This window comes from Odocoileus virginianus, chromosome 31 (genome assembly GCF_023699985.2).
Source record: "Odocoileus virginianus isolate 20LAN1187 ecotype Illinois chromosome 31, Ovbor_1.2, whole genome shotgun sequence".
NCBI lineage: Eukaryota > Metazoa > Chordata > Mammalia > Artiodactyla > Cervidae > Odocoileus > Odocoileus virginianus.
The window spans coordinates 10,501,067-10,527,729 of record NC_069704.1 but is presented as its reverse complement, the minus strand read 5'-3'; the positions used below and the strand labels follow the sequence as shown (position 1 = coordinate 10,527,729).

Sequence of the window (26,663 nt, the reverse complement as noted above, 5' to 3'; positions counted from 1 at the left end):
TTTCTGGAGAGTGGTATTTGTTGCAATGAGGCAAAAGATGAAAGTGAAAAAACTGCTTCTACGCTACTTTCAAACTACATGTCAAGACTCACTGGTGAGTCATGAAATCAATTTAGTGAGGCATGAAATCAATTTAGTGGATTGTGAAATTGATTTAGTAGGTAGCAGCCAGAATTTTGTTGTTGTTTCATTTTATTTTTAATTGAATAAAATAGAGAATATTAGAGAGCATTGCACATTGTAATAGTGTTGTTTGGTAAACTTTAAAACATATGTGAATATCATATAAATGAAATATGCATATGTTTATGAGTGTTTATGTGTAGGTATTATGCATTTTTAGTCTTGCTCATAAGAAGTGTTACTTATTGTGAATCACAGTAAAGAAGGAGTTTAAAACTAGGACTTTTCTGTGCCTCTTTTCTTCTTTTCCTTCTCTCATCCGTTCTCAAGGTCCTCCCCCTGCTGTAATCACTGCTGTTATTGAAGTTGATGGAGTGAAAAAGTTAGTGTCTGTACATCTCCTTCACATCACTTACAGCATTTGAATTTAAATTACTGATAGCAATAACAGTAGTTGTTATGTCTTTCTTGCTAGAAAAGCTTCTTAAAGATACATTATTTGTTTTGTCTATTTTATTATCATCATTGCAGACATTCAATAAGTATTAATGTTTGATGAATAAATGAATGCAGTATGATCAGCTTCCATGTATGTCCATAATAGACATTCCAAATAAAAGGTTTATATAAGAAAAGAGAAGAATATTGTATGACAGGGAATGTGAAGGACATTATCAGGATTGGCAGGGAAATCAGCTCACTGCCTAGATCTTTGCTTTAATTGAGGTGTTCATTTTATTAATAGAAGGTTTACTTGACATCTTGGAACCATTGGATCCATCTAGGATCCTTTGGGTCCTAGACTTGTATAACATAGTGAATTGAATTTATGGTCATGCTCCTTATGATACATGGCATGATGAAATATGTACAGGATACTTTTGAAACATAGCAAGAGGACTATGTAGCTCAGATTAAAAGTCAGAAAGGGAGGTCTTTTGATGAAACAATTGAAATGAGACTGAGGATGTTGGAATTAACAAGGAGAACTGAACAAGTCATTCTTGGCAGAGGTAACAACAGTCTGAAGTATGGGAAAATACTGGGTGTTTGGTAGAACTACAAGAAGTTGTTAAGGTGTATCTATGATGGGGTGTGGACTTTTTATTTCCTGCTGAACTGGAGCAACTTCGAATAGTTCGGATTGGCCTGAATGTTGGGTGGGTGTGAGGTTGTGGGCAAGATGGACAGATTAAGTCCAAGGGTTTTGATTGCCAAGTTTAGGAGCTTGAATTTTAACCTGTATTCAGTAGAGAGTCACTTTAGGATTTTAAAGGCGGGAGAGCAATAATCTGCAGAAGGCAAAGAGGAGCAGTGGTTTGTGATGAGGTAGGTTTAGGAAGTTTATTTTGCCATCTGAATAGGCTGACTTGTAAGATTGTGGAAAGAGGAGGCAGGAAACCTAGCTAGAATATTGCATTATTTATGATGGAAGCAATGAAAATGGATTTGGGAGGGTGTTCAGGCTCCTCGCTGTTTCTGAGGCCTCTATTTAAAAGACACATCTTTTCTTTCTGGACCATATAGCGTAGTTCTCTATGTTTGCTGGAACCAGCAGCAGACTCCCAACATTATTGCCCTTCCAGGAAGAGTTTCGTTGCACTTAACAAAACGAGTGCATATATTTTCTACATATCTACAGTGTGACATATATTATCACAATCAAAACTGTGTCCTGGTCCAATGTTTGTCCCCTCTGGCTTGGTTTTCCTTCTCTTCACTGGCTACATTGCCCCTTCTGGGTCTAGAACTTTCACCCCAGTGAATGCCACAAATCCAGAAAATGGACCAGCAATCATGCCTTTAGTAGTTTCCCAACATGAGACCCTCAGGTCCCCCAACTCTGTTACCTTCAGAAATACAATTTTATCCCTTTACAAGACACATTTTATAGTTTCTACTGAAGTGGAGGCCGGGGAGGGGAAGAGGGATGAAGGCTGCTCTTGAAAAATGCCTGCTACCTCTTGCCTCTGGACTGATCAGAAGTGTGGTAGGAGAGGACAGTCCGCTTTTGGATAGTTTCGAGTGAGCTGGGGTGAGGAGTCTGCAACGGGTGGCTGCTTATCTTGGTAATGGCGGTAGAGAGGGAGATAACAAAGGCATGTCAGAACAGCTGCAGTCGTCCGTCACCTAGACCACATTACACTTAGACGTGGAAACTCAGCTAACCAGGGAGGTCATGGTGACAAGGTGGCAGCTGGCCTCTATGGTACTAGAAACCAAAACTGGTTTCCATTTTCAAGGGACCTACTTATCAACTAGGTTAAGCAGTTTGTACCATATTTCACTGATTCTGAGATGCCCATGTTTTCACGTTTATGTCTTTGATACCAGGTTGCTCTTTATAGTTGATGTATTACGGTTTAATTTGCAGGTTTTTTTCCCTCTGGTGGTTACACTTTATAAGCAATGGTATCTTTGGTTCAGTGGACACATACAAGAATGTGTGTGTGTGTGTGTGTGTGTGTAGATACAGAGAACAGAGTAGTGGGTACCAGAGGGGAAGGGGAGGGGGAGGGTGAAAAAGGTAAAGAGGATTAACTGTATGGTAGTGGATGCAAGCTAAACTTTCAGTGACTAGCATGCTGTAGTGTATACATAAGTCGGAATATAAACACTTGAAATATCTATACTGTTATAAACCAATTTACTGAGATAATTTTTTTTTTAAGATATTTTGAAAAGTTCTGGGAATGGATGGCAGTAGTGGCACAACATTCTGAATGTACTTAATGCCAAAGAACTATATGCTTAAAAATGGTTAATCTGAAAGAAAACCAATAAAATGCACCTATGCCATCAAAAGGGCTTCTCCGGTGGCACTAGTGGTCCTGCCAGTGCAGGAGACATAAGGGATGTGGATTCAATCCCTGGGTCAGGAAGATCCCCTGGAGAAGGGCATGGCAACCCACTCAAATATTTTGCCTGGAGAATCCCATGGACAGAGGAGCCTGGCGGGCTACAGTCCATAGGGTTGCAAAGAGTCGGACACAACTGAAGCGACTGCATACACTCCAGCAAAAAAGTGGTGAAAATATATATACATATGATTGAAAATGCTTAAAGTATGTATTCATTTCTTCAATAAAGTATTTTTTTAAAAAAAGAAAAACTAGAATTATTTCTTGTGCTTAGAAAACATAAATTTTTTTTAGATACCAAGCTGTAATCAGGAGAGCCACTCAGAAGCTAGTAGATATTTTCCAGTTATTCCTTAATAAGACTTAAGTTTCAGGGTTACTTTTAGGATTCTTGTGATCCAAGGCATATTGGCTTTCTTTATAAATCTTGATTTTTTTTTTTTTTTGCCAGAAATCATCAGGGAGTTTGATTTGATTCATCCTGTTATTAATCTGTTTTTATTATCAGTTGTATAACCTGTTGGGTTGACCTGTTGATTGCAAAACTTTTGTTGAGAGTAACTGCATCAGTCACTTCCTGATTTAGGAGGTTTATTCATGCCTTCTTTGTATCTTCCATAGAAAAGTCATTAAAGTAATGATAGGTTGTTTGGTAAACCATTCCTTATTCTTATATATTGTGTGTGTGTAGATACACACACATATACATGACATATATATACTTACATGACCCATACTTAGTAATTTTTAAGACTTTGCATACCATTTATATACTATACAGTGAGAGTGGAGTATGTATGTTATGTATACAGTCTCATTGTCTGCATTGAAACATTTATAGAAAAATTCTGCAGTTTATAGGAGTAAGATGATAACTGAACTCTACAAATATTGATCAACAAAGTATGACCCATTAATCACATAGTGGCTAAGAGCCTGGCTCTGAAGTCAAGCCGCCAGCTATTTGAATCCTAGCTCCTGTAACCTTGGACGGTTACTTAACCCCTCTGTGCCTGAGTACTGTCATCTGTAAAATGAGGATAATAATGGTAAATACCTTGTGGAATTCATTCAGATAATGTGTGTAAAGTATGTAGCAGTATGCCCAGCACAGGGTACACTTGATAAATGTTAGCTGCTATTTTTAATTCATAAGGTACCACTTCAAGAGTGGGCCCAGAGCTCTTGAGCTATTGGTAAAGCTAAAAAATTTATTCCTAGAAAAGGAATTTTAGTTATAATGTGAAGAAGTGTCTTCTAATTCAGTGCACTTGAGAAATTCCCCAAGTTCATGTGTATGCTTTGAAAGAGGGGAGTGTGCCAGAAGGTAATTGCCGTGAAAGTAGGGACTTTGCTTTGTCCACTCAGCTGTTCCCAGTACCTCAGTAGCGCCTGACTTTTTTAATAACATTCAATAACTGTTTGTTGAATGAGAAAGAGTCAATGGCTCTTAAAAGCTACAAACTTCATCTTGTGGACTGAATTTTATAGGTTATTTGAGTATGTAATGATTTCAAATGGTGGTTTAACAATAGAATGGAGAGGCGTTTATCTAAATTACTAGAAACTGAAGCCTAAAATTGGAGAAGGCAATGGCACTCCACTCCAGTACTCTCGCCTGGAAAATCCCATGGACGGAGGAGCCTGGTGGGCTGCAGTCCATGGGGTCGCTAAGAGTTGGCACGACTGACCGACTTCACTTTCACTTTTCACTTTCATGCATTGGAGAAGGAAATGGCAACCCACTCCAGTGTTCTTGCCTGGAGAATCCCAGGGACGGGGAAGCCTGGTGGGCTGCCATCTATGGGGTCACACAGTGTCAGACACGACTGAAGCGACGCAGCAGCAGCAGCAGCAGAAGCCTAAAATACATTTAAACAAATTGATTTTCGTTGCTTTAAATGTAAATTGAAATAAGTCACTATTCAAAACTTTGGCAACGCATAATTAATAATGTAGTATTAATGGTAAGAGTTTCAGGTTACTTCACAAAAGCATAATTTAAAAATTATATGTATGGAACTTCCCTGGTGGCACCGTGTATAAATATCCATCTGCCAGTGCAGGAGATACAGGTTCAACCCCTGGTCCAGGAAGATCGCACATGCCTCAGAGCGACTAAGCCTGAGGGCCACAACAACTGAGCCTGCGAGCCTTAGAACCTGTGCTCCACAACCAGAGAAGACACCGCAGTGAGAAGCCCTTGCACCGCGAGGAAGAATAGCCTCCACTCGCCACAACTAGAGAAAGCCCGCACAAATCAATGAAGACTCAATGCAAACAAAAATTAATTAATTAATTAAAAATCATATGCACCTAAAACAGTGGAAATGATATGCAAGCATTAATAATAATTTTCTCTGGGGAGAAGGATTATAGATAATTTAAAAACTCTTCCTTGAGACTTGCCTGGTGGTCCAGTGATTAAGACTCCAAGCTTCCACTGGAGGGGGCATGGATTCATCATTAAGACTGTGACGTGCAGTCAAAAAAATACTTTTTTTTCTTTTCCCTTCTCTTTATTTTCTAGTATTTCATAAATGAAAGTAGTATCTGCATGTAAAAGGGCCCTCAAATCCAACCAGTATTTATCTGATGTTTATGGTATACTTGTCATTGTTTTAGGCACTAAGGGTACAGTGATGAACAAAAAAGACAAAGTTTCTTTATTCTAGTAGAGGGAAAAGAGAAAATAAGCTTAGGAAAGGGACTCCAGATTTGAGAGACAGGAAACTGAAGCCAAAAGATGTTAAAGTGGCCTGCCAAAAAATCTCAGCGTAGTTGGCATAAAAATATCACTGAACTGATTTACAGTTCAGTGCTCTTGCTAGTATTCCTCACCAGCTTTCTGGTCTCTCAAGAATGGTATGCAAATTCTGTGAGCATTCTTAATCAGCAATCTAATTTCGCTGTGAGTTTCACGAAGGAGTCCTATATAAGACAGCTGTGAGTTTCACGAAGGAGTCCCATATAAGACAGCGCTGTGTTGAGTACATGTGTTGTCCACCCGGTTATGTCAGCAAAACATTTGGCAAATCCTTTAAGCCCTCTGGACTGTGTTCTCATCACCTGAGTTATAAAGAGAGAAATCGTCTTGCTTGTTCCTCGAATAGTTCTGTTAACTCAGTTGAAAGTTATGTATGTGTATGTTTGTTTTCTCTATAGCCATACACACTGCTGCTATGGATATGCTGGGAGGATCCGGTATCGAAAGCCAGTGTAGAAAAGTTGATATCATTGCAGATGCTGCATATTGCATTTTCAAAAAGCCAAAAAGTTTTACGGGCAACTTTATTATCGACGAAAATATCTTAAAAGAAGAAGGAATAAAAAATTTTGATGTCTATGCCTTTACACCAGGTAATGCATTTGGTTTTGAAAAGTAGTGATGTGTTTGTCCACATTGTCTGCAGTGGACATACATCTGTTTTGTGTACGTGTTCATGTGATTATAACATTGGTACACTCTTTTTAAAAACTGTCTTCCCAGGGAAGGGAAAGACCCAGACTAATACAACTTTCAAAAAAGAGAAAGGGAAAACAGAAGTGAGCCCAAAGACTTTTTAACAGATACACAGAAAAGGTCCCATCAGCTTCTAACCTTTTCTAAATCTTAAAGCCAAAAATGAAAAATAGTTTCTGAAGTTGGTCTTAAAATAACATAGTAGGGAGTTTGTTCAAGGACATGGTACAGATGATTCAGTGATAAGTTTCTTACAAAAACTTTTTAAGATTGTGAGCTCTTTCCACATGTTATTTCTTAAGTGCAGTCTGAGTGTAGCTTCATGATGAATGGTGAAGGTGATTGAACGGGGTCTGCCTCACATACAAATCGGCGATTTGAGAAGTTCTCAGAAGACCCCTTGTTCAGAAATAATTCTTCCTGTTGTAACTGCAGGGAATGATAGTGATGATAATGCATTTTTACTTTACATGTAAAATAAAATGTATAGTAGACAATCATAGTCCCAAATGGGAATTGTATTTGTGCAGAAGTGTATTTTAAATAATAGTAATTAAGTTGAGCTCCTTGGTGACAGAAACCACACATTTCTATTTGTATCATCCCTGTCTCTTCAGTCTGAAACAAATTGAATGAAGTAGCTCTATATGGTTTTACAAAACATTTTTATATATAGTATCTATTTAACTTTCATAGCAGTCCTGTGAAGGAAGCAATATTGTACAGAGATTAGGAATTGTGGAGTTTGGGAGGAGACAATCCAGTTCCCACTTCTATTTAGCTGCTCACTAGTGGGGTGGCCTTAGGCAGATCACCTGTTTCCTCTGAGCCTCACTTTCTTTATCAGTTAAATTAAGGGAAAGATAGCTTCTACACAGGATTTTTGTAAGAACTAAGTGCAAAAATGTATATCGTGCACAGTGCCTGGCTTGTGGTACAATCGGACTATTCAGTAGTTAATACTTGTAGTGGAAAGACAGGTTTCAAAGGGATTAAGCCTTTGCCTAAGAGCAGTCAGCTAATAAGTGTCAGAACCTGAACCATACCCAGTTCTTCTGGATTCTGGTGTAGTGTAACTATCACTTTAGGTTTTAAAGATACAGTGTCACTGTACACAAAATTTTAAATTCAATTTAAATTAAAAATTCTGTCAAGTGTTGAAAGCAATATGATCATGTACTACAGTTAAAGTGTTAGGATATAACAAAGACTGGTGCATCCCTGCCCTCCAGTTTTTTTAATCTTCTGAGAGGGAAAGACAGACACATTGACAGATATGGAAAACAAGTTCTTCTTAATGAGGAACCCCCTGTCTCAAGGGGGCCAGGTGAGAAATGAGCCCTGAGTGTTTTGGAGGGAGGTAGGACAAAAGGGTTGCATGTGTAGATGAGAAGGTATAGAAAGCTCTTGGGAGAGCAATTGAGGGCTTCACAACTCTTTGGTTGGATCTTTAAGATGAAATTTTCCATAGGAGAGGAGGATAACTAGGTTACTGGAAAAGTGTTTTAGCTTAATGAAGGTCAGAGTTTGATACTTCTCCTGGGAGTCTTTTCCAAAGCTCCAGAATGATCAATATAATAAAAACATATAATGTTTCTTAAACAGATGTTAAAATCTGAGTGCAGAAGTTGTTCTATTAACCTGATTGTTTGGGGATCAATTTTTCAGGCCATCCTTTGTTACCAGATTTCTTCTTGGATGAACAGCCAGCTATAGTTACAAAGAAAGCAGACTCATATGGTAAGATTAGACTGGATTTTCTGTGGGAAAATAAAGTTACTAACTTATGTATATCTTCCAAAATGTAGAATTGGACATTTCTGCTTTTAAACTACTTTGTATTTGGCAGGGAAGTGGGGGGCAGCTCACCATGCGGCTTAAGGCATCTTAGTGCCGAGTCCTAACCACTGGACCATGAGGGAATTCCCTGTTTTTGTAATTTAAACTAGACAAGTAATGTCGTAGTTAATTCTAGCAAAGGAAGTGTTTTTTTCCTTCTACTGGTAAGAAGTGTTCAGTGTATTCTTTTCATTTAAGGAAAAAAGTTGTCTTTGAAATGCACCTTTTTAATGTTTTTATTTCTTTTCCTTGGCACCATTTTTAGTTGTTTTGTGTTGATATTTTATTTTGAGGAAAAATGTGACCTGTTATAGTACATCTGACACCATTCACAGAGTTTGTGCTATGAAATTAACTTCAAAGGAGGTTTGGGTTTCTTTGTTTCATTTTTGTAATTTAGAAACAACAGCTCCCTTAAATTGGTCCCGAGTTTACATTTTAATCCTTGTGTTCTGGCATTATGCCACTAATTTACTGAAAGGTGTCAGAAGAAACACTCTTCAGTGAAAACCCGTGAGAATTTCTCTCATAGTTTGTTAACAAGAATAGCAGTGCTTCCTCTGGACCCTTACCTTATTTTTATATTATAGACTCTGTGAATCTCCTAAGTGACCATAGATTTTTTTATATGGCGGTTAGAAAGTTGAAGACAACGTTTCTTCTGTACCTTTAGCAAACCTATAGAACCCTACTGCAATGTGTTTTAGTCCCAAACCGTATTTCCAGCTCAATCTTTTTATTTAATTAGTTAATATTTTTGGCTGCACTGGGTCTTCGTTGCTGCTCTTGGGTTTTCTGTAATTGCGGTGAATGGGGCTACTCTTCATTGCAGTGCATGGGCTCCTCATTCCAGTGACTTCTCTTGTTGCAGTGAGTGGCTCTAAGCCACTCTAGAGAGTGGGCTTAGAAGTTGTGGCACACCAGCTTAGTTGCCCCTGGCATGTGGGATCTTCCCAGACCAGGGATCAAACCTGTGTCCCCTGAATTGGCAGCTGGACTCTCAACCACTGGACTACTGGAGAAGTCCTCTGTAACATTTCTACGTTGTAGTTTTGGGAATCAGGATGTCTCTGCTTTAGGATTCTCTGGCCAGGTGGTCCATGGCTCAGAGGCCTGTTAGCTCATCTCGTGTGTTAATGATATCTACAGCAGCTTTTTTTTTTTTTTTTAACACATCAGTGATGTTACCAACAACAGCAATTTTAGTCGACTCCAGTTAATTGGTATTCAGTTAGCACAGAATTGGGATCAGAGGAAACAAGCAAGGGAATGAAGTTTTGGATGTAGAGGTTAATCATAAACTTACTAAACTCTTCTTAGGAGAACTTGATTTCATTTCCCTCCCAAAAGTTTCCATATTTGTTGATTTGTTGTCTAATGACTGTCCCTTTGAAGTATACTACTGGTTTTTTTTTTTTTTGTCTCCTATGGTTTTATTCTCTTGTGCAGTCATCATGCTGTGCTTAAATAGTCTAGGTGAGAAATGATGCAGTTTATCCCTTGGCAAGTGTCTTTCAAGACTACACTGAAGTTTTCATTGCCATCTCCCTGGCACCTCGGATGATACAGATGATATATCTTGATTCCTGGACGAATCACCTGAAGTAGTCACCTATTAGTAAGAGAGTTGTGCCAACAGTTATTGTATGATAAACTTAGTTCTGTCTGATGTGCCTTCTAAAACCAAACACATCCCTATCTGTTTCCTGCCTCCAGAAACATGAAGCAAGCCTATGTCTTTGCCTTCTTCAGTTTTAGCAGCCTCTGCTGGGTCGAGTTCTGCTGAGCTTATGTCTTAGTACTATGCTCAGCTTGTATGTTGGCTGTATAAAAATTACATAGTTAGATACAGAGCACAGTGTAGAGGAATATTACCCAATCAGACTGCCTGGGTTGGAATTCCTGCTGTGCCGCTTACTGCGGTGTAACCTTGGGTGGGTATTTCAGTTGCCATTTTTAGAACCTCACTCACTCCTTTTTACTTTAATCCTGAATTGTGTTTATTTTATTAAGCATACTGAAGTGCTTTCTGAAACAAGATATGTTATAAACAATAAGGGAAAACTAACTTTTTATATTGACTTTGTATCTGGTCACCTTCATGAGTTTTTGTTTTGTTTTGTTTTAGACTTCTAATAGTTTCTCGTAGAGAGACAGTTACTGAAAGCATAGACTTTGGAGTAAGACAGATGTGGGTACGAGTCCTGTCCCTGCCAGTTCTGTCCCTGACCTTGGACAAGTTGCTTCAGCTCTCTGAAACAATTTTCTCATCTCTTACTTTCCTTATACAAATATCATGAAGTTAGGTATGATAGAGTGTCATGTTGTGAATTTTATATAGCAAATTCTCTATACACATAAGTTGGTATAATTATCACTGAGTAATTTCTTGAATTTCCTAAGTGGTCAGACTTATTATCTGCATATAACAGTATCTTACAGGATTATTTCTGGCAGGTATTTTAATATACTGACTCGAACTTCCAGAAGCATTTGGAAATATTTATTGAAATTATTTGTTTCAGGTATTCTTCTTTTATTCTTAATTTTATTGAGAAAATCTTTAGATTTTATCCATAAGTAAGATGTTAGATGTTGGTTAAGATTTTTTATCAGGTATTTAGATTAATGTCTAAATTTTTGTTATTGTTTCCTATATTTTATTTTTTGTTCTGTTTTGAATATGGCAATCAATTGGGTAACTTTCTTTTTCCATGTTCTTTTTTTTGAAGGTTTGAAATGTCTCACTAAGTCATTTGAGTCTTTTCTGAAGTTGTTTCTTTGAAAGTATTTTTATTTGCTCAGTCAATTAATTTTTTTTCTAAAATAAAAAAACCCAGAACCAGCCATTTAAAGTTGTAAAATTTATATAAGTGTTGTCATGTAGTATTCATTTATAATTTAAGTTTTTTGTGTATTTTATTCCTTTTAGAGTTTCTTCTTCTTCCCTTTTTTTGGATTAGTTTTCTAGAAAGTTTTCAATTTTAGTGTATTTTATTATTTTTTGCTCTTAAAAACCAGGTTTCAAATTATATTTCATTTTTCATACTTCTGCTTTTTTCTTTACTAATTCATTACTTCTATTACATCTTTAAGATATGATCTACATATACCCCAAACTCACCATTTTAAAGTATATAGTTAAGTAATTTTTAGTATATTCACAAAACTCTGCAACCATTTGATTCATTAATTTAAAATTTTCTTGCTTTATTTCTTTCTTTTTTGTTTTCTTTTTGAGATTGCATATTTTTATTCTTTTCTTGCCTGCTAAGCTAATACTTTACTTTTATTTCCTAAAAATAATAAAATAATTTTGACTGTGCATTTACCCCCTCAATATAACTTTGTCCACATCCAATAGATTTTGTAATGTACTTTAATCAATTTTGATATCATTTTAAATTAATTTATATATAAAAAGCTTAGTATATAAAGAATAAAGAAAAATTTAAAAACCATGTGTAACCTACCACCCAAATATAAATACTGTTTGTGTCTTGGTTTCTTTCTTTCCAGTCACTTATATTTTCTGAAAATGTAACTTAAAATTCATGTCCACAAATGTATATTTCACCTGATTGGATCATATTGTATTTAATTGTATATGCGTCATTTTACTTAATATTATATCCTGAATATTATCCATGTCTTCAAAAACAAATTTTTGAAATGACAACTTAGTGTTGAGTGAATGTACTGTCATATGAATGTACTGTTTATTTTAGTGGTTCATAATTGTTTCATTGTATAAATGTTACAGGATTTTTAGTAGATCACTAAAAGTGGATGATTAGGCAGTGGGAGGGTTTCTGACATATATTATCAAGTTTCCTTCCAGAATTATAAATACTGGCTGTGTATGAGTATCTCCCTCACTGCACTGTCAGCATTAAGTGTATATCTGAATTTTAAATTGGCTTTTAAGTAATAATACCATAGTCATTGGATCTTAAGTATTTCACCTTTAATATCTGCTGGACTTTAGAAAAGGAGAAGGCTTTTTTAAAAATTTGTCTGTGGAAGCATAATGGAAGATAATTTGTATTTAACAAATTTAAGACACTTTTAATAGATTATATTGTCCCAGGTATATCTTTGTGTTGCTGACTAGATTTTATGTAATAGCCTTTGGTGAGTTATATTGGACAATATGACTGGGTATAATTTGAGTTGGGAAATAGATGGAGAACTGATCTTCAGCCTAAAGTACAGATTGTCCTTTGAGTTAAATAACAAATTACTCTCATCTGTTTCTGGGTGCAGCCAAACTGCCCACAAATGATTCCAAGAGGATAGATAAAGACAGGCTCGAATTGAGGGACAGCTTCATGCTAAGGGATCCGAACAGTGCTGTGCACTGCACATCTTCTCCTCTGGCCCATCATGTGCTGAATGGTCATGGCCAATGGTTTAAGTGAATACAGTTTTTAAAATGTTGCAACCTGTATTCCCTTGGCCTTGGTTTCTAGGCAGTGGGGCCTTCATGAAACTAACATGTGGTTTGATTTCCCTCTTCATCAAGTGGGAGGGACCAGTTTGAAATTGGGAAAAGTACTGAGTTTGTGTGATTTAAGGCATTTTGAGCCTTCTTTCTGTCAGAGGAGGCTATTCTCAGTCTTCACATGATTTTTGCTTAAAGAGGCATTTCCATTCCCTGAAAGAAGGAGGCAGGTTCAATCCAGGGATGAAGTGAAAGTGAAAGTCGATCAGTCGTGTCCGACTCTTCGCTACCCCATGGACTATACAGTCTGTGGAATTCTCCAACCCAGAATACTGGAGTGTGTAGCCTTTCCCTTCTCCAGGGGATCTTCCCAACTCAAGGATGAAGAGACTAGGTGAATAAGTTTAATTTAGAGGTAAAATTATTGAGGAGTTTGCTTGGCTGTTGATTCAAACTGCAGCTTCCAGTTCATTTCCTCCAGCTTGTATAGTGATATTCTGATCTCCATCTTTCTGACTCCATGGTGTTCTTTGCTCATTTGGTTTTAGAACTCAGAGGCGATGATAAAGGAGTGATTAATTGTTACCACTAAAACTCTAGTAGTTTGTTTAGATCTATTGACTATAAACACTGTATAGTTTGGATTTTTTTTAACCTAATCTTGAGAGCTTTTTACTTGAAGACTATACACCATTTACATTTACAATCATAACTGATGTGTTTGGTTGTTATTCCATATGTTTGATTTGTGCTTTTAAGATGCCACTGAACATATTTAAGGTCATTTTGGTCAAATGGTAGCAAGTCTGTTCTGCTAATTAATTAATTTTGTGTGGGACCTTACATTGCCTGGGCCTTAAAAGCACTTACATCAGTAACATTTTATAGGTGCTGTTCCAGAATTGAAAGAAGAGAAGACGCAGCCACCACCAAAACCACGTTCTGGAGCTGTGGAAGAAACATTCAGAATCCTTAAGGACTCACTCACTGATGACGTTGTTAAAGCCACTCAAGCCGTCTATCAGTTTGAACTCTTAGGTCAGCGGTACTTCTGGTAATCTGTAGCTTTTACTGAAACAATGTAGCGTATTTCCTTTAGAAGTACATCAGCTTCCAGTAGTAATCACCTGGATAGATGGCTATATCCAGAACTTTTACCCTAGAATGTAGGCATTTAAGAATAGCAGATAACGTTTGTATTTTTGTGTTTTCTTTTTGGTTTTTGTGCGTCTATCAAAACTCAGTTGGTAAATCATCTGCCTGCGATGCAGGAGACCCAGGTTGGATTCCTGGGTTGGGAAGATCCCCTGGAGAAAGAAATGGCAACCCACTCCAGTATTCTAGCCTGGAGAATCCCATGTTCAGAGGAGCCTGGTGGGCACAGTCCATGGGATCGCAAGAATCAGACACGACTTAGCGACTAAACCACCACCATCAAAGCTTTGGATTTGTGGTTACCATGGGGTTCATATGTGTCAACCTATAGTTATATCTACTTGTTTTAAACTGGTAGTTCCACATATAAGTGATACATTTGTTTTCTACTTGATTTTGTAGTTCTTCTGATTTGTGTTTTTAAGTTAATATCAATGTATATTCAGTTCAGTTCAGTCGCTCAGTCGTGTCCAACTCTTTGCGACCCCATGAACCGCAGCATACCAGGCCTCCCTGTCCGTCACCAGCTCCCGGAGTCCATCCAAACCCATGTGCATTGAGTCAGTGATGCCATCCAACCATCTCATCCTCTGTTGTCCCCTTCTCCTCCTGCCCTCAATCTTTCCCAGCATCAGGGTCTTTTCCAGTGAGTTAGCTCTTCACATCAGGTGGACAAAGTATTGGAGTTTCAGCTTCAACATCAGTCCTTCCAATGAACACCCAGGACTGATCTCCTTTAGGATGGACTGGTTGGATCTCCTTGCAGTCCAAGGGACTCTCAAGAGTCTTCTCCAACACCACAGTTCAAAAGCAGTTCAATTCTTTGGCACTTAGCTTTCTTAATAGTCCAACTGTCACATCCATATGTGACCACTGGAGAAACCATAGCCTTGACTAGATGGACCTTTGTTGGCAAAGCAATGTCTCTGCTTTTTAATATGCTATTTAGGTTGGTCATAACTTTCCTTCCAAGGAGTAAGCATCTTTCAATTTCATTGCTGCAGTCACCATCTGCAGTGATTTTGGAGCCCAGAAAAATAAAGTCAGCCACTGTGTCCACTGTTTCCCCATCTATTTGCCATGAAGTGATGGGACCGGATGCCATGATCTTAGTTTTCTGAATGTTGAGCTTTAAGCCAACTTTTTCACTCTCCTCTTTCACTTTCATCAAGAGGTTCTTTAGTTCTTCTTCACTTTCTGCCATAAGGGTGGTGTCATCTGCATATCTGCATATCAGTGCATATGGACATATGTAAAATAAAATTTTCTTATAGATAACTTCCAGTGTTAACATCTTGGTGTATTAAATTGAGAGAAAATCCTATTTAGAAGACAGGTGGTGTAATGCAGTAATTCATTAACCATGGGCACCTTGCCTTTTTTTTTTTTTTTTCCTTTTTTTTTGGCTGCACCACACACAGCTTGTGGGATTTCACTTCCCTGACAAAGGACTTACCCTGAGCCCACAGCAGTGATAAGCACCGAGTCCTAACCACTGGACTGCCAGGGAACTCTCTTGCTATTTTTTAATCTTTGAAATTAATTCTGATCAGTCTGAATGCAGTCAGCTTTTAAAATCTCTCAATATTTTTCTTCTCAGTACAGTTTTAATACATGTTAATGATAGTTTTAAGAATTAGCTACCACAGTCCCATTGCACACAAACTTTGACATTACCAATTCTTTTATCCTTTATCACCTCTGCTTTATCTTAATCCGTCTGCATCTTCTTGTTTTTACTTCCTTCCCTAGAGCCCATAGTCCATTGCTTCAATCACCGTCTTGCGGATATGCTAAACTTCCTGACGTGCTGCTTGTGTCACCAACTGTCAAAATCCTAGTCCTGGATGATCAAGCTATCTGCCTGCTCCACACTTGAGTCCAGGCTGCCAAATCTGGCTGGGAAACTGTGGGAAGGGGAGTCACACCAACCAGTGAATCTGTCCCAATAAAAATTCATCAGTGGCCTGCTCCACCTGGGGTCTAAGCAGCACATCAGAATTCATTGTTTCCGTGGGCAGCTTCTTGTCTGATTTAACTCAGTGACTGTTTAAACCTTTCAGTGCTCCTAAAGTCTCCTCTCTCTCCCTTTGCCACTGTCCTGCACATTTCTGCAGATAATCCCAACTCCTCTTTCACAGACATGAGGGAAGCCAACAGATAGGAATTTATCCAGCTTCCTGCCATCTGATACCCAGCCTCTCATCTTCCCCTCCCAGCAGGTCCAGCTCAACTCCAGATGTGTGCATCTTAAGCTTTAAGATCCATACTGATCCCCGTAGGGCATGCTAAAATGCAGAATCTGATTCAGTAGGTCTGAGGTAGGGTCTGAAGTCTGCATTTCTGACATGATGACAGCACTGCAGTTCAGGGATCACACTTTGAGTAGCAAGGTTCTAGATCCCGTTTCCTCTGGCCTCCTCAGGGAATAGGTGCTGTATCTTCCACCTGTTTGTCCTGAAGTGTCCTTCCCAGTGGCTTTTTAACATTCCCAAAGTCTATCTTAAAAAAAAAAAAAAACATAAAAATAAATGGAAAAAAAAAACACAGCAGTAACAACCCTTCCAATCACACTGCCCACCCCCCGTCTGTCTTCTCCCTTTCAGAGCCAAACTTATTTTCACGTACGGTTCTCTCTGCTGCGGTGTCATTGTCCTCCGGTCTGCTGGGTTTGCTCTCCCCAAGGTCCTCAGTGACCTCCGTGTCACCAGTGGGCTTTGTCTTTCTTGCCTTGTCTCCACTCTGCAACAGTGGATGCTGCTGACCATGCTTTCCTTCTAGAAATGTCCGTTTGCTTTTCTTCTCTGTCTGTAATCATGCCTTGTCAGTCTCCTACGCTAGATGCTTCTCCATCCTCTCCTTACATGTTGATATTCTTCAGGTCACTGTCTTGGAACTCTATTCTGCAGACTTTGTCTAGGAAAACCCCAACCACTCACATGGCCTCAGTGACCATCAGAGCTGGTTCCTTATGTATCTCTCCTTCTAGCCTGGTCAGACTTCATGTGACATTTTCATCCAGCTATCACAGAGATGCCTCAATCTGAAAATGTTCATAATAATTCATCATTCCCAATACCCGGCTTTGGCACTACTTGTTAAATCCTCTCTTCTTCAATAGTCCTCTCTCAGAAAAAACAAAACAAAATATACCATTATTTATCCAGCTTCCCAAGCCAAAAACCAGCAAAGTAAATCACTCTTCTGCACCCTCCCTGCCTTCCCCTCTTCATATGCAATCAGTTACCTAATTCTGTGGTGCTGCTTTGCTAAATTCTCACTCACATGTGCCAACCTGTCCCCATTTTCACTGCTGAATCCTGACCCAGGCATACATCCTCAAGCTCCTGAACAGCCCCAGTCCCTTCCTAAATTGTCCTCTGCATCTCTGTTTATTTATTGATGACTGCACTGGGTCTTCATTGTCTCACACGGCCTTTTTCCAGTTGCGCCGAGCGGGGGCCCTTCTCTAGTTATGGTGCATGGGAGTCTCCCTGCGGTGGCTTCTCTGGTGGTGGAGCATGGGCTCTAGGGCAGGCAGGCTTCAGTCGTTGTGGCTCATGGGCTTATTTGCCCTGCAGCACGCGGAATCTTCCCAGACCAGGGATTGAACCTGTGTCCCCTGCATTGGCAAGCAGGTTCTTTACCACTAGACTATCAGGGAAGTCCCTCTGCATCCTCTTTGTCCCTCTCTAATGGGAAATAGATGGGGAAACAGTGGAAACAGTGTCAGACTTTATTTTGGGGGGCTCCAAAATCACTGCAGATGGTGATTGCAGCAATGAAATTAAAGACGCTTACTCCTTGGAAGGAAAGTTATGACCAACCTAAATAGCATATTAAAAGTCAGAGACATTACTTTGCCAACAAAGGTCTGTCTAGCCAAGGCTATGGTTTTTCCAGTGGTCATGTATGGATGTGAGAGTTGGACTGAAGAAAGCTGAGCACCGAAGAATTGATGCTTTTGAACTGTGGTGTTGGAGAAGACTCTTGAGAGTCCCTTGGACTGCAAGGAGATCCAACCAGTCCATCCTAAAGGAGATCAGTCCTGGGTGTTCATTGGAAGGATTGATGCTGAAGCTCAAACTCCAATACTTTGGCCACCTCATGCGAAGAGTTGACTCATTGGAAAAGACCCTGATGCTGGGAGGGATTGAAGGCAGGAGGAGAAGGGGACAACAGAGGATGAGATGGCTGGATGGCATCACTGACTCGATGGACATGAGTTTGAGTAAACTCCGGGAGTTGGTGATGGACAGGGAGGCCTGGTGTGCTGCGATTCATGGGGTCGCAAAGAGTTGGACACGACTGAGCGACTGAACTGAACTGAACTGAATGTTGTATTCTCTACACTGCTGTTAGGGTGATCTATTTAAAGTGCAAACCTAATGCCATTCTCCTTCCATGGAATATCCTGTAGGATAAAGACAGGGACTGCCTTATGAGTTCATGTGAGGCAACCATTCACTTTCTTTCTATCTTCTGTACTTTTTCAGTTCCTCTTCTAGCAAATTCTTACCTAACTTTTAAGTCTCCACTTTGGCTGGACTTTCCTGACTCCACATTGTCCTCTATTTAGTCTTTTGTATGAATCATGTTATTGCAGAGTCTTCAGGGCCTAGCCTAGTGCCTGGCACATAATAAGTTTTTAAATATTGAATTTTATAGAGGCCTGGGAACTTCAACCTGGGTAACAGCATTATGTGTGATTATTCTAACTGTACAGTTATTAAGAACAACAGAGCTTCTTTGACATTTATTTCTATATCTTTGTTTTCTGTGTAGGTGAAGATGGTGGAACATGGTTTCTTGATCTTAAAAACAAGGGTGGTAATATTGGACATGGAGAGCCTTCTGATCAGGCAGATGTGGTAATGAGTATGTCTACTGATGATTTTGTAAAAATGTTTTCAGGTGAGTTTTTAAATTTTACTAGTTGACTGATTGCTCAAGAAAAATTTTGTTCTAATATTTTGCTTTTAGTTCAGTCACTCAGTCATGTCCAACTCTGTGACCCCATGGACTGCAGTGTGCCAAGCTTCCCTGTCCATCGCCAACTCCCTGAGCTTGCTCAAACTCATGTCCATCAAGTCGGTGATGCCATCCAACCATCTCATCCTCTGTTGTCCCCTTCTCCTGCCTTCAATCCCTCCCAGCATCAGGGTCTTTTCTAATGAGTTAGTTCTTCACATCAGGTGGCCAAAGTATTGGAGTTTCAGCTTCAGCATCAGTCCTTCCAAAGAATATTCAGCACCACTTTCCTTTACGATTGACTGGTTTGATCTCTTTGTAGCCCAAGGGACTCTCTCTTGGGAGTGTTCTCCAACACCACAGTTCAAAAGCATCTATTCTTTGGTGCTAAGCTTTCGTTATAGTTCAACTCTCACATCCATACATGACTACTGCAAAGACCATAGCTATGACTATACAGACCTTTGTCAGTAAAGTAATGTCTCTGCTTTTTAATATTCTGCTTTACATTTACATTTTTGCTTTATCCGTTTTCAAATAATCAAGACTCAAACATGTTGTAGAAGTGCAGTCTTAGTGACTATTTATGTTGATTTGAAGAGTACATAGTTTTTGAATGGTGATTCTTACCATTACCTCTACTGACCCTTCTACTTCATCCAACAATGGGGAGCAGATGTCAAAATACTCTTTTTGCATGACTAAAAAGCTATTAAGACAGTATTGGGAACTGAGAGATAAATCAGAAGAACTCCTAGGTAGACTTCATTTCTGCCAATTGGACTAAGATACCATTTCCAATAACAGCTTGGAAACTGGAGGTGCTGAACTTAGCTGAAGCTCATTTATAGAGTAAGATCATGCTTCAATATTGCCAGCTACTGTAGTAGGAAACTGTAACCATCTCCCATGGCCCAGTGACCCTGTTTCTGAAGAATCCATAACCACAAGAAGCTTATACATAATTTTCTATTCTGCCTCTGTATCTTTAATTGTACTAGAAAAATGTTGGGGTAATCTTTTCTATTTTCTACTCTGCAACACAACTTCAGATGGCTAATTAACACATATACTTATAGAATGAAGTTGCTCAGTTGTGTCCTACTCTTTGCAACCTCTTGGTATGTAGCCTGCCAGGCTCTTCCATCCATGGGATTTTCCAGGCAAGAATACTGGAGTGGGTTGCCATTTCTCCAGGGGATCTTCCCGGGTTTGAACCCAGGAAGACCCAGGGATTGAACCTGGGTCTTCTGCATTGCAGGCAGACTCTTTACCATCTGAGCCACCAGCTCAAATACTGAAGTAATAGCACTTTAAGCAAAAGTATTATAACAGTTTAACCTCAATATTCTAAAGATTCATTTGAGTTATGAATGTTGTTCTTTATTCTCTTTTAACCTTCATAAATTGAAGATCAGTCAGAATGTACTCTGTGCTGTGTAAGTCTTGTTTTCCATTTCTAGCCCGGGATGCTCATGCCCTACATAGTCTCAGAGCCAGTTTGTGTTTGATGTGTATGATGTTACTAATGATCGAGGCTTCTTCAACATCTACCCCCTCCATTTTTTAAACAGTAATGCTAAATATTTGTGGTACAAAAATTAGAAAATATGCTTAGGAATAAGGAAAGTAAATAAAAATATTTTTATTGTACTACTGAAGAATGCCCATCAATTGGTTTTTGGTTTAGAGTTAAACAAGATATGTTTGGTTTAAACACATTCTCCTTCAAGAAAACATAGCCATGTCTGTGACCTAATCTATATAGTGGATATGTTATAAATATAAAATATATATACATTTTGAATGTATATAAATATGTATGTGTGCTTATAAAAGCATGATTATAGCATTACTACTGTTTGGTAACCTTTTTCACTTATTACATTATGACATCTTTTAATGTTAATGAAGAATTATCTTTGTAATCATTTTTAATGGTTTCTTTAGTGTTTGTTTAGTATTTCAAAATCTGTTTCCCTATAGGGCTTAAACACAGTGCTTTGGATGCTCAGTAAATTTTTGGAGATTTTGAACCTTGTAAATATGTAATGTTTTGAACTTAAACATCTTTAAAAATTAAAAAAATATTATTGTCATTTCACAAGTAGTTATAGTTCACATGTATATGATTACTGTTGAGTTAAGCAATATTCCCAATAATGGCTTCAGATAAAAGATTTTCTCCATTTTATAAAAAGAAAGATTGAGGTATTAATGAATTAAATAATAAATAGAATCACTTGGTGGGTGAATCAATGTTGGAGTTAGGGTTAGAATCCAAGCTAACTCCCAAGCTCTTGCTCTTCTAAATCATTATGCTATTTTGCCCTTCAGAGGAGAAAGAGTCCAATGATCTCTTTAATTTACATTTTATTTATGTAGAATAAACTTGTAAGAATGAACTTTACATTTATGTCTTTCTGTGAATGTGCCCCTGGATTGACCAGGGGAGGTCAGTCAGCTAAATGAGTAATTTTTATGTGTATATATATATATATATTTTTTTTTCTTACAAGATTTATAGCAGCCGTTCAGATTGGGAACAGATAAGCTTTGTTTCTCTTTCTTATCTTTTCATTCTTACTCTTTATCCCATCTACTCTCCTTTGAATTGGTGCAGTTTAGGCCTTATATCCTCATCATTCTCCTCTAAGAAACTGTAGCCATGTCTGTGACCTAATCTATATAGTGGATGTGTTATTAATATCAAACATCTCTCCTTTTGGCCTGTAGAGGCCACTGTATGGTAAAGCTTTATCATAGAAAGAAAATAAATTGTTCAAGATTTACCTGATTAGTACTTTGGGAGGAGAAATACACACACACACACACACACACACACACACACGTATACATATAAAATTATGCTTACTAGCAGTATTTTTCAGAACAGTTTTGTTAAAGTATAACTTACATACCATAAAAATCCACTCATTGTAAGTGTATATGACTTTTAGTAAATTTACAGGGTTGTACAACATCACTGATAATCCAGTTTGAGAACATTTCTATAACTCCCTCCAAATTCCTGTCTTTTTGCAGTCAATTCCTTTTTACTGCTCAGCCAGCCCACACTGACTTGCTGTTTACAGATTTGCTGTTTCTGAACATTTCCTATAAATGAAATTAAACAATATATAGTCTTTCATTTTCTTTTACTTCATCCATCATTTTGTAGCATGTGTCAGTAGCTCAGTTCCTTTTCATTGCTGAATAATATTCTATTATATGGATGTACCTCATACTTATCCACTCACCGGCCCAGGCATTTGGGTTGTTTTAAACAGCTTCCCTCATAGCTCAGTTGGTAAAGAATCCTGTCTGCAGTGCAGGAGACCCCAGTTTGATTCCTGGGTCGGGAAGATCTGCTGGAGAAGGGATAGGCTACCCACTCCAGTGTTCTTGGGCTTCCCTTGTGGCTCAGCTGGTAAAGAAGCCGCCTGCAATGCAGGAGACCTGGGTTCAATCCCTGGGTTGGGAAGATTCCCTTCGAGAAGGGAAAGGCTACCCACTCCAGTATTCTGTCTTGAAGAATTCCATGGACTGTATAGTCCATGGAGTCACAAAGAGTCAGACACGATTGAGTGACTTTCACTTTCAGACAGTTTTTGGCTATTATGAATAATGCTGCTGTGAATATTTTCATACACATATTTGTATAGATATATATTTTCATTTCTGTTGGGTTGATTCCCAAGAGTGGAATTGATTATTTCCTGGGTAGAGATTTCCTGGTTGAAATTCATTTTCCCTTAGGATTTTGAAGTTATTGCTCCATCTTCTAAGATTACCATGGAGGATTTGATGTTATTCTTTATTCTTAATCTTTTGTATTGACCCCTCCTCTTTCTGAAAGCTTTGGAATCAAATGGTCTCTTTCTCCGTAGTGTTCTGAAACTTCACAATGATCCTGGGTGGTCTGGTCATTTTTCATTCATCTTCCTGGATAGTTGATGGGCTCTTTGGGAATGTATATTACTTTTTTGATAGTTTTCAGTTTTCTCACTTCTCACATTCTGAAGGAAATATTAAATCTCTGATGTAAATCACCTCACATTTAGGGCCTTCTTATTCTTTCCTTTGTATTCCTTGACATATATGTGTAGATAGCTCAGTTGGTAAAGAATCCGCCTGCAATGCAGGAGACCCCAGTTGGATTCCTGGGCTGGGCAGATCCGCTGGAGAAGGGATAGGCTGCCCACTCCAGTGTTCATGGGCTTCCCTTGTGGCTCCGCTGATAGAGAATCTGCCTGCAATGCAGTCGACCTGGGTTCGATTCCTGGGTTGGGAAGATCCCCTAGAGAAGGGAAAGGCTACCCATTCCAGTATTCTGGCCTGGAGAATTCCATGGAGTGTGTAGTCCATGGGGTTGCAAAGAGTCGGACACGACTGAGTGACTTTCACTTTACATACATAGGTATATAGTAAGGCGAGACTTCATTTGAAAAGATTATTGTGTGTATGGGGGGGACTAGTTTGTGGAGAGAGGCTTTTTTAGTAGTGGGAGGAGGAGTATTGCAATAGAGACTGACTGCTGTGACCAGAAGATTGCAAGTGTCTCCTTTCTGTTGTAGTTTAATATTGTTGATATATCAAAATCTTAATTTCCAAGAGTTCACTCACATTTTCTGTTTCCTTCTCATTCTTACTGCCCCTTCGTTCTTCCTCACTTTACCCCATTCTGTTCCCTTTCACCTGTTTCTCCCCCTTCCTTTCCTTCCTCTTTTCTCTCCTGCATTTTATCCCCTCCTCTTTTTCTCCCTTTCCAGGGCTTCTCCTCCTCCCCAACCCTTTCTTCCAGCATCCAGTCCTTGATACATTGTTACAGCTTCTCTTATCAATGAGGACATGAATTTTGTTTATTTACTTTTCCATTTTTCCTGCACCTGCAGTCTCTGTTTCCCCCAAATCGTTTTCACCTGTTTTTGGTTTGGAGTGCTCTCTCTATATATCAAAGATATTTGTCTCCATTTGCTGCCCATTCATGTTTATAGGCAAAGCTCTGTAAAGCTGATTGGAAGCTGTGTGTGCATGAGTGGGGCTGTGGACTATGGTGGGTTTTACTATAGAGTGAGAGAGCAAGGAGCAGTGTTTTAGCTGAAGCCTAACGGTGAGAAGACTGGGGAGTGAAAGCAGCAAGCAAAATCAAAGTTCTCTCCCTCCAGGAGCTTCTATTTATTATATGTCGTTATTAGCTACGATTCTGTTTTAATGCTCACCATTTTATATTCTGGCGTTTCTGTGGTTAAAATGCTGTTGAGACATACTTTGTATCCATACACTATACTTTTACTGTCATTTCTTAAAAATATTATACTCATTTATGCCATTTCAGTTTTTGAATCTAAATTTGAAATATTAAGAGTTTTAATGAACTGTAAAGGTTGAAAAATTAATTAAATAGTATTTGTTTATGCCAACTCATTTGAAGGCCATCTATTCTTCAGTGTTGTGTAACTAACATACAAATGTTGCATCTTCAGCTTTTTGACATCTTTTGTTGTTGTTTTTATATTATCTCTCATAAGATACTGTTAAAATCTAAATTGAGGAGTTGGGATTCCCAAGATACTGATAAAAAAATGGTATAAAAGAAATTTCTGTGCATTAGAGGTTTATAGAACTCAGAAATTCTTTTTTATAATGCATGTTCTTGAAGTGGTATATCCCTAAGGGCATTAATGCTGCTTTTTCCTCTCTCATTTTCTCATTTTAGGGAAAATAAAACCAACAGTGGCATTCATGTCAGGAAAATTGAAGATTAAAGGAAACATGGCCCTGGCAATCAAATTGGAGAAGCTAATGAATCAGATGAACTCCAAGCTATAAAGAGAAAAGAAAATATGTTGACTACTAAGCTCAAAAAGTAAAAGGGCTCAACAGTTAAAATGGAATGTTTCTTGTCATCCCTATTATATTACAAGGATATTCATGTTTGTTCTGGGAAAAAAATAGAATTTCTGTATCTGTAAGATTTGAAATTGTAATTAAAACAACTGTCCAAACAACCATAAGCATCATTAAGTAGTCCTGTATCTCATATACCATCATCTTCTAGGAAAAGTATTAGTGATCAGTCAGGGTCAGGCAGTAACATCAACTCTTTTCGTATCTTCTTCCCATGTGAAATGAAACTAGTCTGTTTTAAAATTTTCAGTTTAAGATTGTATACTAATGATATTTTAGGTTTATAAATTTGTTTCAAAGAAGATCTTTTATAGTGCATTTTCAGAGAAATCATATAATAGACTACTTAATAAATACCATTTGTGAAGATGAATTAAAAACATTTTTTCATGTTAACTACATTTCTAAATGTAAGTTACCTATAGGAAAATATTATTGATGTAATTCAACTAATTGCAATATAGATCCTATTTTAAGTTATGTGAAGATACCCTAAAATAAAATAATTTCTTTCCTGAAGCATGCACTTGGTCGCAGTGTTTTGAAATGAGATTATTAAAATAGATGGTTATGGGCTGAATGGTATGCCCTCTTCATATACTGAAGTCCTAACCCTGGGAATCTTAGAATGTGACTGTGTTTGGAGACAGAGGCATTTAAACAAGTGATTAAGTTAAAACCAGGCTTTTGGGGTGGGTCATAATCCATTCTGACTGGTATCCGTATAAGAGGAAATTTGGACACAACGCAGACGCCAAGGAGGCACGGAGGAATGACCACGTGGGACAAGCGAGGTGGCAGGCATCTGCAAGCCTCGGAGGGAGGCCTAGGAGGAAACCAAAGCTACTGGTGCCTTGGGCTCAGACGAGTCTCCAGAAGCATAAGAAATTTCTGTTGCTTTAGCCACCCAGTTGGTGGCATTTTGATATTGTAGTTCTAGCAAAGTAATACAATAGTTCATTGGTATTTATGTTACAAACACAAGTTCCTGTGCCTGACACAGTGGAGGCCAAACAGACTGAAACATTGGCGTTTGGAGAAGACAAAGGTTTACAGGGCCAACCAAATGAAGAGAATGGCTGGCTCATGCTCAGAAAACCCAAACTCCCTGATTATCTTCATGGAGAAGTTTTTAAATGGCGAAATTTGAGGTGAGGGCCGCAGGGTATGTGACTTCATTCTGATTAGTTGGTAGTGAGGTAACAGGGAGGTGTTTCAGGAACCTTGATCTCAGCCTGAAGTTAACCATCCTCCACCTGGCGGGGGGAGGGGGGGGCTGGCTTAGTTCCTGCAGTAAAATCAAAGGTATTGTTACATATGTATCCCTTGAGGAGGCACCAGGACCCTGCCCCAAGGTTGCACTATTGCTTAATTTTTTAAGATTTTTTTTTTAATGTGGACCATTTTTTAAGTCTTTATTGAATTTGTTACAATATTGCTTCTGGTATATGTTTTAGTTTTTTGGCCTTCAGGGATGTGGGATCTTAGCACCCCAACCAGGGATCAAATGTGAACTCCCTGCATTGGAAGTTGAAGTTCTAAGCCCTGGACCACCAGGCACTGTTGTTTCTTGATTACTGCGCCTTGCCTCCCCTTCTCTGATTAGCTGCCCGTTGTAATTCAGTAAAGGTCAAGGAGGCTGAATGAAGTCTATAGAACACAGGAAGGTTTTGTACCTGGGACAGTCACATAAGATTATGCTTTGTTTCATTTCTTTCTTTAAAAAAGCAAAACTTATTTTTTAAATGCTCCTACTTTTTGTTGTTGTTCACTGTTCAGACTCTTAAGTCGTGACTATTTGTGACTGTGTGCTGTGGACTGCAGCACACCAGGCTTCCCTGTCCTTCACTATCTCCCAGAGTTTGCTCAAACTCATACCCATTGAGTCAATGATGCC

General features: G+C 38.6%; 1 protein-coding gene across 2 annotated transcripts in view; it reads left to right on the top strand.

The window, feature by feature from the left end:
- Positions 1 to 25,288, top strand: part of HSDL2 (hydroxysteroid dehydrogenase like 2) — a 54,549-nt gene extending 29,261 nt beyond the window's left edge. The window contains exons 7-11 of one of the 2 annotated variants that reach the window (XM_020905340.2): positions 6,150 to 6,344; positions 8,116 to 8,187; positions 13,619 to 13,768; positions 18,671 to 18,799; positions 24,576 to 25,288. In XM_020905340.2, the coding sequence (XP_020760999.1) occupies positions 6,150 to 6,344; positions 8,116 to 8,187; positions 13,619 to 13,768; positions 18,671 to 18,799; positions 24,576 to 24,688 (659 nt within the window). In that variant the 3' untranslated portion in view covers positions 24,689 to 25,288. The remainder of the gene's footprint in view (positions 1 to 6,149; positions 6,345 to 8,115; positions 8,188 to 13,618; positions 13,769 to 18,670; positions 18,800 to 24,575) is intronic. The other variant, XM_070459276.1, reaches the window with a different exon arrangement.
- Positions 25,289 to 26,663: the final 1,375 nt, after the last annotated feature.